This window comes from Gorilla gorilla, chromosome 11 (genome assembly GCF_029281585.2).
Source record: "Gorilla gorilla gorilla isolate KB3781 chromosome 11, NHGRI_mGorGor1-v2.1_pri, whole genome shotgun sequence".
NCBI lineage: Eukaryota > Metazoa > Chordata > Mammalia > Primates > Hominidae > Gorilla > Gorilla gorilla.
This window is the reverse complement of record NC_073235.2, coordinates 62,784,781-62,801,543: the sequence shown is the minus strand read 5'-3', so window position 1 is coordinate 62,801,543 and position 16,763 is coordinate 62,784,781. Positions and strand designations below refer to the sequence as shown.

Here is a 16,763-nt window from a genome sequence, read left to right as displayed (position 1 = left end):
ACCCTCTAGATAAAAGCACCTCTTTTTAGAGAAGACCCACTATGTACCAGCACCACTAAATTTATTATCTTCTCTCTTGCTCTACGAGATTATGTGGAGTCAACACCTTACAACCTCAAATGTCAGTGGATAAACCTCTCTAGATCTGGGCCAAGGCTTGCTGATAGTCTCACCAGACACCTAACATTTTTGTTCCTGACTCGTCATACCCATAGTCCAGTTGTCATTCAGAAGTGAGTTGGCATTCCAACCCATCCCTCCAGAGTGGTTCACACCAGGGAAAGAAGAAAGGAGTGCCAGGCAGCAGCCCAGACAGCTCACCCAGAAGGAGTTACAGTTGGGCTTTTTGTTTTGTTTTGTTTTGTTTTTTGGCAGAGAAGTGTTGAAAGACACTACTGCTTCCACCCTGTCATTAGTGGGTGGGTAATCATGAAATAAAATAAGAGATGAATTAGGATAATAAGAGGCACAGGAGAAAGGAGTAAATTTTCCACAAGTAATATTTTTCTCTTCATGGTTATTTAACTTTGAAACAGAACTTGAAAGTAGTAATCATGGTTCTACAGTAGACAAAGGACAGAATGTGGGAACCAGACAGGAAGGTGTGATTGCCTTTATTACATTAACTAGAAACACAGAAAAATGCACAACTTTCTGGAATACACTGCTATTTCCATTGCAGAAAAGCAAAGAAAAGGAAAAGTTACTGGTGCCCTATTGTGCTGTCTGTAGACTTTTTTTTTTTTTTAACTCTAATGAGTATATATCCTTGAAAATATTCTCTACATCTTCTGCTTTTCTGTTTTGGCCTCATGGATTCTGTAAGAAGAATTTATATAAATGTATAGATATATAGTAATATATAAGTAATATAGTAATATACAGATCTATATATGGTGGTATATAGATATATAGTAAAGCAATACCCAGTTGTATGATTAAAGGCACAGAAAAACCTTTAAATAGGGTGGACAGGTATTTTTAGCTTTCTCACAACAGCCATCTTCACTGACGTATCCCAAAAATAAACATATGAGACCTATTTCTATTCATTCATTGATGCAACCAAGATGTAATTAGCAACTACAAAGTCCAGACACTTAGGCACTGGGGATACAGTGATAGACAAAACAGACAATGTTACTGCCCCCATGGGGCGTATAGCCTAGAAGGGGAAACAGACACCAAACAAGTAAACATACTCACCAATTGTTACAAATTGTGAGTAAAAATATATGTGTGAGCAGTGTAGAGGTGGCTTGTTTTCTACTGGGAGAAGTGAAGGGTCCCTCTTAGGAATTATAATGGAACGCTAAGGGACCATTTTAAGTTGGGGGAGGGGAGGATGGCACAATCCTATTGAATTTGAAGATTATTTTGGTGGCGGTCCAGAGGTGGAATTGGAGAGGGCCCAAAACCAAAAGAAATGTGTCTACTCTTAAGTGTGAAAGTGAATCAAAAGATTCCTTTGCTTCCTCAGAATAGTTCTTTAAATGTTCAGAAATAATAACTAGTATGTTTTTCTGCACTATGTTTTTCACCGTGGACAGTTTTACAAAGGTCTGAGTAAACTGCTTTTGCCTTAAAGTGTTGTATGAATTTTCTAATAGCATGAACACTATTCCTATTTTTGTAATACATTTTGTCATCCACATACACATATCATTGTGGTTTCATTTTATTTTTCTCTGTTTACTTAGCCCCCACAGAACCTTTATTGTGTAAGTTTGCTGATGGAGGACAGAAAAAGAGACAGAACCCAAACAAATACATCCCTAATGGAAGACCATGGCATAGAGAAGGAGAGGTGAGACTTGTAAGTCCTTTCTTGAAACTTTGCGGGGTGGGGGAGGGGGTGTGATCTTGAATGCCCACGTGAAAAGTAACACAAAACGGCATCTTGACTTGGCTGCACACTTCTGAAATAGGTGCCAGGATTAAATCTTCCTTTTGGTACATTATAATTCAAGTGATGCCAAATTAAAATTCTTTTCATTATATATGGTGATAACAGAGTGATTCTCCAGATGGACCGATAGGTGGTGGAAGCAGCTGTGTTTACCAGCTAGCTACACATGAAGTAAAAGAGCATTCTAAATTGCCATAAGAAAAACACAAGTGATTTGGGTTTGTTTTTGGTTTTTTTCAGAAACAGGGTTTCTGTAGGCTAGGCGCGGTGGCTCACACCTATAATCCTAGCACTTTGGGAGGCCAAGGCAGGCAGATCACCTGAGATCAGGAGTTAGAGATCAGCCTGGCCAACATGGCAAAACCCCGTCTCTACTAAAAATACAAAAATTAGCCCTGCGTGGTGGTCCATGCCTGTAATCCCAGCCTACCTGGGAGGCAGGAGAATCGCTGCAGCCCGGGAGGCAGAGGCTGCAGTGTTCCAAGATCATGCCACTGCACTCCAGCCTGGGCAACAGAGCGAGACTCCATCTCAAAAAAAAAAACAAAATAAAAAAAAAAAACAGAAAGGAAGAAACATGGTCTCTGTTGCCCAGGCTGGAGTCCAGTGGTGTGGTTATAGCCCACCACAACCTTGAACTCCTGTGCTCAAGCAGTCCTCCCACCTCAGCCTCCTGTGTAGCTGGGACGACAGGGACATGCCACCACTCCTGGCTAATTTTTAAAAATTTTTATTTATTTTATTTATTTTTTATTTTTGAGATGGAGTCTTGCTCTGTCACTCAGGCTGGAGGGCAGTGGCACGATCTCCGCTCACTGCAAGCTCTGCCTCCCTGGTTCATGCCATTCTCCTGCCTCAGCCTCCCAAGTAGCTGGGACTACAGGCGCCCACCACCATGCCCGGCTAATTTTTTGTATTTTTACTAGAGATGGGGTTTCACCGTGTTAGTCGGGATGGTCTCAATCTCCTGGCCTCATGATCCACCCACCTCAGCCTCCCAAAGTGCTGGGATTACAGGCGTGAACCATCGTGCTCGGCCTAATTTTTTTAAATTTTTATAGAGATAGGATCTAACTATGTTGCCCAGGCTAGCATGGTTTCTTAGAGGGGTTTATATTTATAATATTTAGAAGTTATCCTAAATAATAATCTAAATATTTATATATAAATAGTACATTTATCACTGAGTTGGGGTTTTTTTCCACCTCTCTTTTGAATAGTTTTTTTTTTTAATTAAAACTCTCAATTTCCTAATAAAATGTTGGACGTCCATTTCCCTGTATTGACTTTCCATGAATTATTATTTTAAAAACAATAACATATTGATCCAAGAATGTCTAGGGAAAATGTTCTAGAATCTGCACTGTCCAATAACAGCCACCAGCCACAGGTGGTTCTCTGAGCACTTGAAACGTAGCTAGTATGCTAGAGAGATCGATTTTTTATGTAGTTTTAAATAGCTGCATGTGGCTTATGACTATCACATGGGACAGTGCAGGTCCAGAGATTAATTTTTATATTTATAGTCATTTTGACTAACAGAAACTCCCAATTTTATCAAATGCTACTAGACTCTAAGTACAAATTCGCCTCCCTCCCCTTTTTTTTTAAGAGACAGGGGTCTCCTTCTGTTGCCCAGGCTGGAGTGCAGTGATGTAATCATAGCTAACTACAGCCTCGAACTCCTGGGCTTCAAAAGGATCTTCCCACCTCAGCCTCCCCAGCAGCTGGGACTACAGGTGCACACCACCACACCTGGCTAAAAATAGAATTTTTAAATCATGCCTTTCTAGATGAATGTTTATATTTCTTTCTCTTTCCCATAGGCTGGAATGACACTTACTTACGACCCAACTACAGCTGCTATACAGAACGGGTATGTCATTAAGATAAATCCATAATGGCTTGAGGGAAAATGTGAAGGTGGAAAATATCAGACATTTGTTCCATGAATTATTCTATTTAAAGGATTACTTAATAAAGGCTTTTGTGTTTGTTCTAGATTTTATCCTTCACCATACAGTATTGCTACAAACCGAATGATCACTCAAACTTCTATTACACCCTATATTGCATCTCCTGTATCTGCCTACCAGGTTTGTACCTTTAGGATTCGTCAGCAGTATAACCACTTGCGGACCATGAATCTCTGCTACATTTTTATGTGTCTTAAAATTTTGAGCGTTTATGAAATTTGAGTCAAATATTATGCAGCTTGGATACCCAATTTAGTATGAGCTGCTTTGTATTTGGCAGAGCAATTTATGTATAGGAGAATGTAAAGCAAAGGAAAATGTTTGTCAGTGGTCAGTCCTTGGAATCATAGCATTTTGGATTGGAATGAACCCAAACACTTCCTTCACCAAGGGGCCCTGCTTTTGGACACCATATGTCCCAAAAATTGAAACTTAAGATAATTGCCGTTAGATATAATACAGAATAGGTGTGTACCCTTGCTTTTGTTTATTCTTCAGCAGGAACTGATAACAAGTATAAACATGGTAATACATAAAGATGTGTCTCTAGTAGGTAGCATTAAGTGAGCAATGCAGCTGACATTTGAGGTAAAAATATAAAAGCAAAAAGGTGACTTCCTGTTTAGGTTAAGTGAGGAGGCTTTACCTTAAAATAAATTCCCAACTTAGCAACAAAAACTCTTGAAATGTCTTGTATTTCAAGATTTGATTTGATTTTAATGCAAAGGTAGCTCCTGTCCGCCATGAACCCAGTAGTGTACATGCATTTCTCCTCCTGTGTCAGAAAACCTCTAACAGGATTACTTCCTGGACCCAGATAGGAACCTTATAATGGAGTTCAGTTGCAGACATGTGGGAGCAGAGTTCCCTTTTGTTGACCATCAGGATCCTGTGTGACTAAATTTTTGTGTATTCTTGATTTTAAAACAATTGAATTAGATGTTGTAGTCCTAATTTCTGGGGTTAGAGGACTACAATATGTAATCTAATAGTTGTGTTATTTTAACTTCTATAAGCCTCAGTTTCCTCATCTTTAAAATGGGGATAATAATAGTTTCTATCTCATAGGCTTGAGAGAATTATGAAAACCAAATGAGACTGTTTAAAGAGCCCAGCCGAGGACCTCACATATCATTATCACTCAGTTAATGTTAGCTATGATTATTATCATTAATATGCAGGATTAGGTGGCTGATAATAAGAGTATATTAGTTATACGTTTAAATAATGAATTGGCCAAAATAAGCAATGTCATATAACTAATTCTGCCTAAAAACATAAAAATGGTTTTGAATAACAGAAGTGATTAGATACGCTAAAACTGATGATTGGCATTATCATTCACAGTCTCCTACGCTTCTAGGCTCTTACAGCCTCCTTTCCCTGAGTTGTCACTCGTTTTCTTTTCTTTTTTCTCTCTGGGTTCTTATGTTACTTATTCTGGTGCTTCATTCTGCTGGGTGTAGTATTGACTAATTTAATGCCTCTTTAGTTGTTTTGGATTTAGGATTCCTATCCTTTCTTTGACTGTATAAGACTCAGTGAGATCTGCTCTAGTGCACTTCCCTAATTAACAATTCCTGTGTCTGCTATGAAAAGGTAGTCTTTCTTAACTGTCTGAACTTGGAAACCTCTGTCATTTATATGTCACTGAAAATAGGGGCAAGTGTAAGTTATTCTCAGGCAAATGAAAGGTTGTAAGTATTAATTTGAATTTATGTTGCTATAGATATTACAGCTATTAACACATTTCTCCAACACCTCTTTTTCCCTCTTTAATATAAAACCAGTGTGCATTTGGCCACAGAACCATTTTGTACAATAAAAATTAGGAGATCTGTGTCAGTAATAGATTTGATATAGCTAACTAGAAATAACATATTATTTCAGAGGCCTTATTTCCTCTCCTGGGCATTCTGTATTTCTCTAAGATACATATGGAATTCCATTGCATTGCCTGACACTCGGTGCCATAGCCTCAAAGACTGATTTTTAACTACATAAGTTCAGGGACCTAGTAGGGTCAGTGGATGAGCTTTAAGTGATCTGTGACTCCTTAAGTTGTTTGCAAAATGTTGCTTGTGTATGTGCAATTAAGTGGGGAAAAATGTTCTATTTCCCTAATTAGGTTTTCAGAGGGCTCCATGACCCTAAAGAGGTTAAGAACCAATAGTAAAGAGTTTACAAAACATTATTATTCCCATTTTATAATTAGAAAATTGAGGAATAGAAATTGACAGCAGCTGATTTGCTGCTTAAGAAAGAAAATTAGATGTCATAGTTCCCTAATCCTGTAATGCTATAAGCTATTAGATTATTAAGACCACTGAAGCATATAAAAAATGGGGGCATCTGGCCCAAATTAGGGTCTGTAGGGAGTTGTTTGCCTTCCCATCATATATCCAGTGAGGGCCCTGCACTCATGTTGGAGTGGGCCTTTCTCCACTAAACCACCATAAGCTTATGCAATTGGATTTGAGAAATTGGCAGCTGCAAGAAACCACCAACCCCAATGGGGAAAGGCTACAGTCCAGATAACTGAAATGTTAACAAGGCAGAAGCACTTAACTTTGGTCTGCCTTAGGTGGCAAAGGAAACCAGAGAAAACAAGTATCGGGGCTCTGCTATCAAGGTAAATCACAATACATTCTTCCCCCATGACTCTTCCCCATATCCTCTCTGTTGAACCTCTGAAGTTAACAATAGGGGATAAAATGCAGGAGGGTTTTGTTGTTAAGAATTGGAAACTGAAACTTAATAAAATTACTTAGACTCTGGAAAGCTCTGGGCATCAAGAAATGGGCTGATATGTTTTTCTGTTGAGTGGCAGACTACACATGCTTTCTTTCCTGCCACAAAACCTGACTCTCACATCTATTTCTCAATTCAGAGGGTCTACTGTGTGGATGCCCATTTGACTGTAGATATCAAAATCTAGTTACTGAAGTTTAATTTCCTTAATCTGAATTTCAGATTTTTATTTTCTGCACTAAGTAGAAATTGTTGACCACAATACAAGATTTCTAAAATTAACGTCCTAGGTATGAAAGAGAAATTGAATTTGGTTTTTTGTATTAAATAAGCACATACTTTAAGGGTTAGCTTCTAATAAGATGTGCTGGAATTAATCGTCATTCATCTGTAATTCTAAAGCACCTAGTTCATACCTTGATTGTTAACACTTTTCACTATTTATTTGAGTTGTTGCTGTGTTTATCTCCCTTGCATAGATAGTAAATTTCTTGAGGGTGGGGCCCAGTCTTTTTCGCCTTTTTCTCTTTGTTGCCTGATACTCAACAATTACTTCTTGAGTGGGCAAATAGAAATTGTTTCTAAATAATCATTTCATCCTGTTCAGAGTGACCAGTTTGCCAAGAATTCTAACTGCCTTAATCTTTTTAATCATTGATAGTATTGTTTCCTTGTTTTCTTTCTGTAGATTTTTAACATGATTAAAAAGAGTTCTAAAGAAATAGGTAAGCTTTACAATGAAAATCAATATTTCTTTCAAAATCCTCCCTTTTCTAGGTGCAAAGTCCTTCTTGGATGCAACCTCAACCATATATTCTACAGCACCCTGTAAGTTTTTTATCTTAATGACTTTGTGTTTTACAAGTAAGTTATGTGTATATTCTCTCTAGGTTAAAACCATTTGCCAAGGGTGGTATAGGATTTGGGAAATTTTAAACATGGAATATGAGAATGTACAATTTCATTATAAAACTTCTTCTCATCCTTATAAAACAACTTGGTAGAAGATATTAAGTTACATTTTCTATAAGAACTTAAAATATATCATATTTGAGGCAGGGCACCATTTTCTTATTCATACCAGCTCGTTAGAGATCATTCAAATGAGAGGCTACATTTTTAATAGTACTTGGGATAAAACCGCTCTCATTTTTTACATTCTGTTTAATGCAGATATAAAGTTCAAAACAGAGATGAAGATTTTCATCAGTGTTACTTGGCCTTTCTATGGAGATTATAAATACTAAAGTGGTAGCACATTATTTGGTAAATAACAAATGTGATTTCTTAATGACGTGAGCATTCATATATATTACATTTTTAAAAATTGAATGAGTTATACTTATTATATAGTGTATTTCATGTGTTTTTCAAAGACACATAAGATCTAGTTTGTGGAAGAAGGGTTTGAAAATTGAAAAATACATATGGAGAACAAAGTTACAATAAGGCTAAGGATGTCCAACACAATGACCTGCATGCTCACATGAGAAAATCACAAATTTGGCTCTAAGCTTTCTAGTAACTGATGCAAAATGGGAATCCTGGTAAGCAATACAGTTCACAATATGTGTAAAATAAAAACAGATTTGGTTGCTTAGAAAAAGAACTGTATTCTTGGCCTTACGTTCAGACAGCAATTTGTCTTCGGATACCTTTTAAAGTGGATACTGCAATGTAAGACCATGTATATGAAATAGCAATCCAGGGATAACAGGTTCTGAATGAGAAATTGCTGAGATGACCTTTAAGAAGCAGATAAAACATGTTTAGGTGATGAAATAGGAGAGGCGCGCTCTGATATATGTATACGTTTTGTGTGATATATACACATACATAGACACATCTTCAAACCCACACTTAACCTGTACATGTGTACATAATATACATGCACTGATCCACACATGCCCATAGCAATCTGTGTCCCTGATACTCCATGCTACCCTATTTTGGAATGCTTGGAAATCAGCCTACTTTGAATTTGAGGACTTCCTATTACAGATGGTGCCAATGAATGAGAAAAAGGAGCAGGAAACTGCTCCACCATCTTCTAGGCTTCTGAGTCATTTCCGTGTTAACACTTGCTTTTTGATGATGCATGTTAAAAAAAAAATTTCTAACAATGTGTTAATGACAAACATTATCTCTGACACACATCTATATCTTTTTTTCTTTTTGGCAACATTTGAGAAAAAGACTGCACGTATCTGAGCTTAACATCTTTGAGGAGACATTAGGAATGTAAGCACAAGGTTGCTATCTGAGGATTCATTACCTTTCTCCACCCAGCTTTAAACTGCCTGATTTACATCAGAATTAAAGTTCCTGTACACCTAACTCTGTCCTAGATTGTCTATCTAATTATCAATAAATAACAGTTGTATTTAAGGGATGCCAGGTACAGTGATAACAAAACATACATTAGTAGTTACAGAGCGTGTCAGAATACTTGCATTCTCAGATAATGAGGTGATTGCAAAAGTCCAAAAATAAAGAGTTCATTGAATTTTGGTTTATACAATCAATGTAACCATTTAAAAAAATGATGATAATGATAGTTTTTCAACAAGCTAGGTAAATGGTTAGAACAGAATGCAAAGTTAAGAGCAAAATCCCAGGATATGAAGTTGTTGATGTGCTCTGATTGAACCTGTACAGAAACACACAGAGGCTATGATCTGGCAGTAGTACCCTGACGTTGCTAACAGTGGTTGTATTAGACTGGCTGAGTTAGAAGCAATTGTTTTTTTTTTCCCTCCTATTTTCCTAAATATATTTAATTTGATTTTAATGACCAACATTTTTTCAAATTAAATAAAAGAATCTGGATTCAGATTATTAATCATATCTGAATTGCCTTCCCTCCCAGGCACCAAAATGTAACTTAAAGTTCTGAGAAACACTGAGTGAATGAAGAAATGTGCTCTCAATCCTAACAACCTGATCTTGAACCAGACGATTATCTGGATAGAACATTCTTAAACAAAATACTATATTGATCTTATTAAATATAATACATTGTTTGGTGACTGGAGAAAACATCAACTGTCTTTTTTTTCCAGATTTTTTTTTAAGAAAGCATTTTGTAACCCTAGACAGGCAGTGATAATCAGTTTGTTTTTCCTATGATAGCTCCTCCTGCTGGACTAGCTTGCTTCCAGTTACTGGAAGTGAAGGGAAAGGGAAGGAGAAGAGGGACACTGGCTTTAATACAGGGATTGTTGTGAAGTGAATGCCAAGGTATCATTTCCCCTAATGCTCTTAAAAAACTCTCAGGAAGAGCAATTTAGAAGATTTTTAGGAAACTGTTTATGATGCCATTTGCAAGACTGAGGGAGGTTGTTTTTGCTTCACATTCTTAAACTAAGCTATTTCCTTTGTAAAAAGTAATTACAGGATCTTAACTCTTGCCTCAGTTTGTCTAATTTTGCTCCTGTCTCCAACTCCCCAGGGTGCCGTGTTAACTCCCTCAATGGAGCACACCATGTCACTACAGCCCGCATCAATGATCAGCCCTCTGGCCCAGCAGATGAGTCATCTGTCACTAGGCAGCACCGGAACAGTAGGTGGCAAATAATTATTATGTGTCTCTGTAAACAGAGGAGGGTAAATTAATGCAGCCTGTATCTTCCCTATCAAATGACAGCCTCTATGATAACAGATTATGTCTAATCCCCTCTCTTCCCCCCACATGACCTTCCATAAAGTAAATACTCAGCTATTTCTTGATTAATTGATGAACTGAAAGTCTATTCGCTGGGTATCTCTCCTTTACGAGAATATAGCACCCACACATGACCACATCTAGCCTTTTATGACTAGTGTCATTTATATAACTAGTACCACTGTCCCTGTGGCAGTGTCATGAAGCGAAAGACAAAGGTAGTACAAGATGGTAAAAGCAGGGAATTATTTCTCGCTTATTTCTTCTTTTATGGAGTTTGGGAGTATTGAATCATGGTCTTAATATTGAAATATTTCACCAAAGTCCAGGGGACTCCTTTGGGTAATGAGGTTGAGCTGGCACCAGATCAGCTTCCAGGTTTGATGCTTAGCATTTTGCTGGTAAGATGGCTAAAGGATTTTAATTTAGCCTCTATTCTATAGTGTCTTAAAAGAACAAAGGGTGGTGCGTTTTCCCCTTATACACTCAAAACCTACAGCCGTTTCTTGTGAAGGCTAAGCCAGGGCCACACATATCCAATGAGACTGACTAGAAATTTCTCCTGCCTTTGGGAAAGGATGACTGTCAGTGTCAGAAAAGCCAGGCTCTGCTGCCTAATCTGCAGTGACCTGTTAGAGGTCTAATAAGTCATTTACCCCTGTGGGCTCTACCTGTAGAAACAATACTAGGTACTAGTTTAGGGGGCTGCTAGAAAATAATGAGGTCCTTTGAGGAGAGATCTTCTAAAATCACACATTAGTGATACTGAATTATTGAGAGTGACAAACTTTTTTGTCTTCACCCATAATAAACTTTTTTTATCTTCACTTTGTTAGCAAATCCAAAGAAATGTGGAATTTTTAGTTTAGCAGATTCAAAAAGTAGAAAACAGTTTACCTTCCATATGACATATTTATATGCACTATTTAAGCTTTGAGGTGTAGCCCATTTAAATTTCTTCTTTGAGATTTCCAAATACATTATATCCATCTCACAATCCCCGCACGTACTCCAAATTTTGCATGGTTTACCATTGCCCATTCTGACCTCATTCTTCTTTCTAGTACATGCCTGCAACGTCAGCTATGCAAGGAGCCTACTTGCCACAGTATGCACATATGCAGACGACAGCGGTTCCTGTTGAGGTTGGTAGAGACCATCCAGTGACCATTCTGGCTATAAGTAGTTTCAGACATGGGCAAATTAAATAGAACTCAGAAAAATCTACCAGACATCAAATATTTGCATAAAGAATTGCGTTTAGCCAGATGTGGTGGGTCATGCCTGTAAGTCCAACACTTTGGAAGGCTGAGGAGGGAGGATTGCTTATGGTCAGGAGTTAGAGACCAGCCTGGGCAACATAGTGAGATCCCATCTCTACAAAAAATAAAATTGTTTGAAAATTGGCCAGACATGGTGACATGGACCTGTAGTCCCAGCTACTCAGGAGTATGAGGCAGGAAGAACCCTTGAGCCCTGGAGTTTGCGACTACAGTGAGCTATGATCATGACAAATTAGGGTAACAACATCCAGGCCACACCTCTTAAGACTCCCAGAAATATTTTCTAAGCTTATAGTGCCTTTCATACCCCTCGGAGGTTCTGTCTTGTCTCTCATAAAATGATACTACAGACATAATAAGATAAATCTGGAGTTTGCAGTCCCAGTACTAAAGATCGTATCGATGATAATTAATAATGATGAAAAGAAATCAGTTGTAGTTAAGATACTTAGTGGAAAAGAGAAAGCTGTTTTGAAACTGCTACAGGGATGAAGAAGAAGCTATACCTGTTTTTACAGAGGCTGTTAGTATGGCTAGATAACTGTTCTTGTTATGGAAGATACTGATATGAAAGAAAGAAGTCTAGCATTTGAATTATGGTTAGGGAGAAAACGTGGCATTTTCCTGCAAAGTATCCTTAAAGTTTCAAGGAAATGTATCAATCCAGTTGATCTTGCCCACTAGGCAGATCCCAAAGGTTCCAATTCCAGGGAAGGATCATAGGACTCTGGCCTGTTGGTGGAGGTGGTGGTGGTGGTGGTGATAGTAGTAGCAGTAGTAGTAGTAGTAGTAGGTGGTGGTGGTGGTGGTGGTGGTGGTGGTGGTGGTAGTATTTTACTTCTGTTTGTGCAATTACTGACAACCACAGTTACCAGAGCCTACAATTCCTTACCTGCAATCTGAAACCCAAAAAGAAATCTGAAAATAAAAATTATCTTTGTAACTGCTTTAGCATAAAACCTGACCTATGGCAAAACTCAACCTGAACTGAGATGAGACAAAATCTTGATCCCACTTAACTGTGCTGCTTCATGGCTTCCAGTGTAGAACTATTAATATGTTTGCTTATGAGGTGCAGCCCTAGACCCTACTGGAGGCATTAAATGATATACAGCATATGCATACCACATTTCAGATTATAAAATCTGAAAATACTGAATTCCAAATCACATCTGTCCCCAGGGGATAAGAGGGTAAGAGATTTGTTTGATATGCTGTAGCTTGATAAGAATAGGAAAGTCATAAACATTTGGATGGGAGGTGCTTTGGGTCTGTTAGACATGCCAGCTGCTTAGGGAAATGATTAACCTTGAAAGCTGTACATGACGTGAAGAAATTTACTTTAAAGAGTAACTGTTTTTAAGGCACTGTTGGATTCAGTCAGGCCTAAGTAGCAGAGCTGAGGTTTTTTCACTGACATGTCTCATCCATTCTGCTTTCTTTGTTGTAGGAGGCAAGTGGTCAACAGCAGGTGGCTGTCGAGACGTCTAATGACCATTCTCCATATACCTTTCAACCTAATAAGTAACTGTGAGGTATGAGGGAAAGGTCTCCATAACTGGGGGGCTCAAATCAAGCACAATCTATAGGGCTTTTTTTAAAATCAGAATGGTGATTGGGATAACTCAGATTTTATCGTACTGCTTTAATCGTGGCCAAGGCATCCAGTCTTGTTGAAATATTAAAATCAGTGATTTTATGAATTTAAGATTAATCATTTTGTCTAAAGAGAATGCTTTATACTGAAGCCAAATGTATAATTACTCTCCCCACTAAAAAGAAGAAATTAAAAATCTGTAACATCAGAGAACACCAAGAACCAAAATTGTTCTATAATACAAGTATCCTATATCATATTACTTTAATACTCAGAAACTGGAGGACCTATAGCATAAGATGTTGCTTAATCTAGCATTACAAGTTTAGCAACATCTTGATTATGAATTTAGATAAATGTCAATATCCTTAGATTGAAAGATTATATTTCCAACTCTCACTTGAACCACAGATTTCAAAACTTTTCACTTTACCGTGCAGACTGTAATAAAATAGCTGTGTAGAACTTAGAATACCTTGGTTTCTGGATTGCCCTGGTGATAACATGTATTTTTGATTTCATAAAGTCACTCTTTAGAGACCCAAATGAATTTGGCTCTAAATTAGAAAAGAAAGTATTTTGCAAGTCCTGGATGTGACAGGCATTGAAAGTAACCATCAGTTCCAGAGTTTGCATTTATCAGTCTACCATCAGTGATGAGCATAACCTTTTTCAAACACATATCTCTTTAAAACAAGAAACAGATTACAAAGCTCTGTAGTGTTTCACACCAAATCTACAAAAGCATTTGTCTTTTATTTTTCTCTTCCAGATGTACAGAAAGGTGTTCTTACATGAAGAAGGGTGTGAAGGCTGAACAATCATGGATTTTTCTGATCAATTGTGCTTTAGGAAATTATTGACAGTTTTGCACAGGTTCTTGAAAACGTTATTTATAATGAAATCAACTAAAACTATTTTTGCTATAAGTTCTATAAGGTGCATAAAACCCTTAAATTCATCTAGTAGCTGTTCCCCCGAACAGGTTTATTTTAGTAAAAAAAAAAAAACAAAAAACAAAAACAAAAGATTTTTATCAAATGTTATGATGCAAAAAAAGAAAAAGAAAAAAAAAAAGAAAAGAAAACTTCAATTTTCTGGGTATGCACAAAGACCATGAAGACTTATCCAAGTGCATGACCGGATTTTTGTGGTTTTGTTCATTTTGTGTTTAATTTGTGTTTTTTTTTTTTCCAGCTGTATGAAATGGGCTTTCTGAAGTTTAAATAGTCCGACTTCACCTATGGTGTTCTGTGCTTGCAGTGCGAGTGTTGCTGTAATTCAGTGTTGCCGTCAGTGTCTCTTTTCTTAGCTTTCTGTCTTTCTTTCAACGTAGTGTGAAGTGTCTTATCCTTTTCTATGAATTCCAATTTGCCTTAACTCTTTTGATGCTGTAGCTGTTTCAGTAAAAGTTAGTTCAAACTAATGATGTAGAATGCTTTGACCAAATGAGCTGGTCTATTATGCCTTGTAAAACAGCAGCATAGGGCTTTTAAAAGGTAGTCAATAAAAGTTGCTGAAATTTTGGCTTTTTTAAATATGTAGTAGGTGTTTTTAATGATTTTTCACATAATGTGTAAGGTAGTGAAATGCAAGAAGGGAAAAATGTTTTGTGTGAAACACATTTTCTGACTGGGGAACTTTTATTAGGGTAAATTGTTTGTAAGGCTGTACGCCAACAGTTTCCTCTGATAGTTTGACTGATTTAGGATATCTGCTGTATGATGCAATGTAAAGTCTTTTTTGCCTTTTTTCAGGAAAAAAAAAAAGCTAACTTGATGTACTAGATTTAGTGTAGGTAGTGTTGGGGTTGGGGATGGGGGGTGGGGGAGGGGAGTCACTGAATGTTTTGTCCTTCCTTTATACTAATGATAGTGCTTTAGAATGAGAATTATGCCTGAAATCTGGCAAACCGAAAAATGTTGCTATTGCAACAAAGTGGCAAAAGCTAAAAGTAAGGATTTATCTTCAAACATAAGCTGAGATACGAATAGAAGCAAAACGATTGGCTACTAGCTCTCTCTCTCTCTCTCTATTAGGTAAATTTGAAAAATAAAAATGACTTGGCACTTTTAAAGGTAACTTCACCAAAGACCGAAGAGCCAGTAACCAGTAGCTCCAACTTGTCTCAGCATCACATCTTCTGTGCTCTTTATTTTTGCCGGACCAGTTTGCGGTTAGGAGAATGTGCCTTTTTTGTACCTTTGCATTTAGGTTTTATAATTTTAATTGATGTATGGACACACACAAACAAAAAAGCATGAAGGAAGATTTGGATCCAAGCAGTGCCACACTTTACATCATCACTACAAGTGTTCAAGTGTAAAGAAAACCAATTTTGAAACTATGAAATTCCTGATTCATAAATACACAGTTATTTCTACTTTAGTACATATAAGATAATTCACTGTTATTAAAGCTCTTTTATTAAGGCAATTGCATATGTTTTAAAAGCAATGGTAAATTAAGTTGTCTTCCAAAACTGTGTACTTGTCTGGTCAGCTGTGTATGATCAGTTATCTACCTCAGAGTCTATTTTCTTTTGTGCTGGGACAGGTTGCTGGCCCTCCCTGTTTCCACAGACCAAATCCTCCTAGCTCAGGAGCTAGGGCTAAGCAGTTATTTCTTTCAAGTATTTTTTAGTTCTTAAATTTTATGCTTGTATTTGATGATAGATGTCAGTGACATTTCATAGTTTCAAAAGTCCTTGCTGCTCTGAGAAGTGTAGATTCTAGTGAAAATTACATAGTCATAAGAGAAATGTGTTTTTGTTTTTGTTTTTGTTTCATTTTTTTAAAGTTGTGGTATTATTGGTTCTATGCTCCCTGGAATATTACTGCTTTGTGAAAGTCCAGACTGAACGCAGCACCCTCTGTGTACCTAGTACAGTTATAAACCTGGGTCTCTCACTACTTGATATTTTTGCATTAGTTAAGACAGAAATTTGATAGCTCGGTTAGAGGGGAGGGGAAATCTGCTGCTAGAAATGTCTGAACTAAGTGCCATACTCGTCTGGGTAAGATTTGGGAAACATAACCTCTGTACATAAAAAAAAAAATCAGTTAAACATCACATAGTAGACAGCCATTAAATTATAAAAAAATTAATTTATGAAGAAAGACCTTTTGTACAGATTGAAAAAAAAAGATTTTCATAGAGATATCTATATGATCAAGAGAGTTAATTTTTTATTTTTGTTTTACTAGTGCCACAGACTTGCCAGTGGTAACTTATTTGTCCGGTTCAAGATAACTCTGTAGTTTTCTTTCCTAGGACTTGTTGTTAAACGCCAAAAGACATTTTTGAACTGTACATTTGATCAGATTGTTAGCTTTTCTGTTTTATTTCTTTTGAGAACCTTTGAATAAAAAACATCTGAAATTTTATTTTTCCTGTCAATTTTTTTTAAGTCGATTAAGTGTATATCAGAATTTCATTTCATTTCTGATCTCTTTCTTCAGCTCAGTAGACTGGTTTGAAAGTGAGTTGAAAGTTATGTCAGATTCAATATATCCTCAAAATACATTTCCTTGAAAACAATTGGAAAAACCTTTCCACCCCACTTTTGCTGGTTATTTAAATC

The 16,763-nt window shown here is 37.0% G+C and overlaps 1 protein-coding gene across 20 annotated transcripts in view; it reads left to right on the top strand.

Moving 5' to 3' along the window:
* RBMS1 (RNA binding motif single stranded interacting protein 1) overlaps window positions 1-16,566 on the top strand; it is a 219,175-nt gene extending 202,609 nt beyond the window's left edge. For 5 of the 20 annotated variants that reach the window (XM_031008638.3, XM_063694921.1, XM_063694916.1 and 2 more), the window contains exons 7-15: window positions 1,701-1,807; window positions 3,736-3,785; window positions 3,912-4,005; window positions 6,470-6,517; window positions 7,414-7,464; window positions 10,088-10,198; window positions 11,365-11,445; window positions 13,034-13,118; window positions 13,953-16,566. In XM_031008638.3, the coding sequence (XP_030864498.1) occupies window positions 1,701-1,807; window positions 3,736-3,785; window positions 3,912-4,005; window positions 6,470-6,517; window positions 7,414-7,464; window positions 10,088-10,198; window positions 11,365-11,445; window positions 13,034-13,111 (620 nt within the window). In that variant the 3' untranslated portion in view covers window positions 13,112-13,118; window positions 13,953-16,566. Of the gene's footprint in view, window positions 1-1,700; window positions 1,817-3,735; window positions 3,786-3,911; window positions 4,006-6,469; window positions 6,518-7,413; window positions 7,465-10,087; window positions 10,199-11,364; window positions 11,446-13,033; window positions 13,119-13,952 lie in introns of all 20 variants that reach the window. The other 15 variants (XM_031008636.3, XM_063694919.1, XM_063694915.1 and 12 more) reach the window with 3 other exon arrangements.
* The last annotated feature ends 197 nt before the right edge of the window (window positions 16,567-16,763 follow it).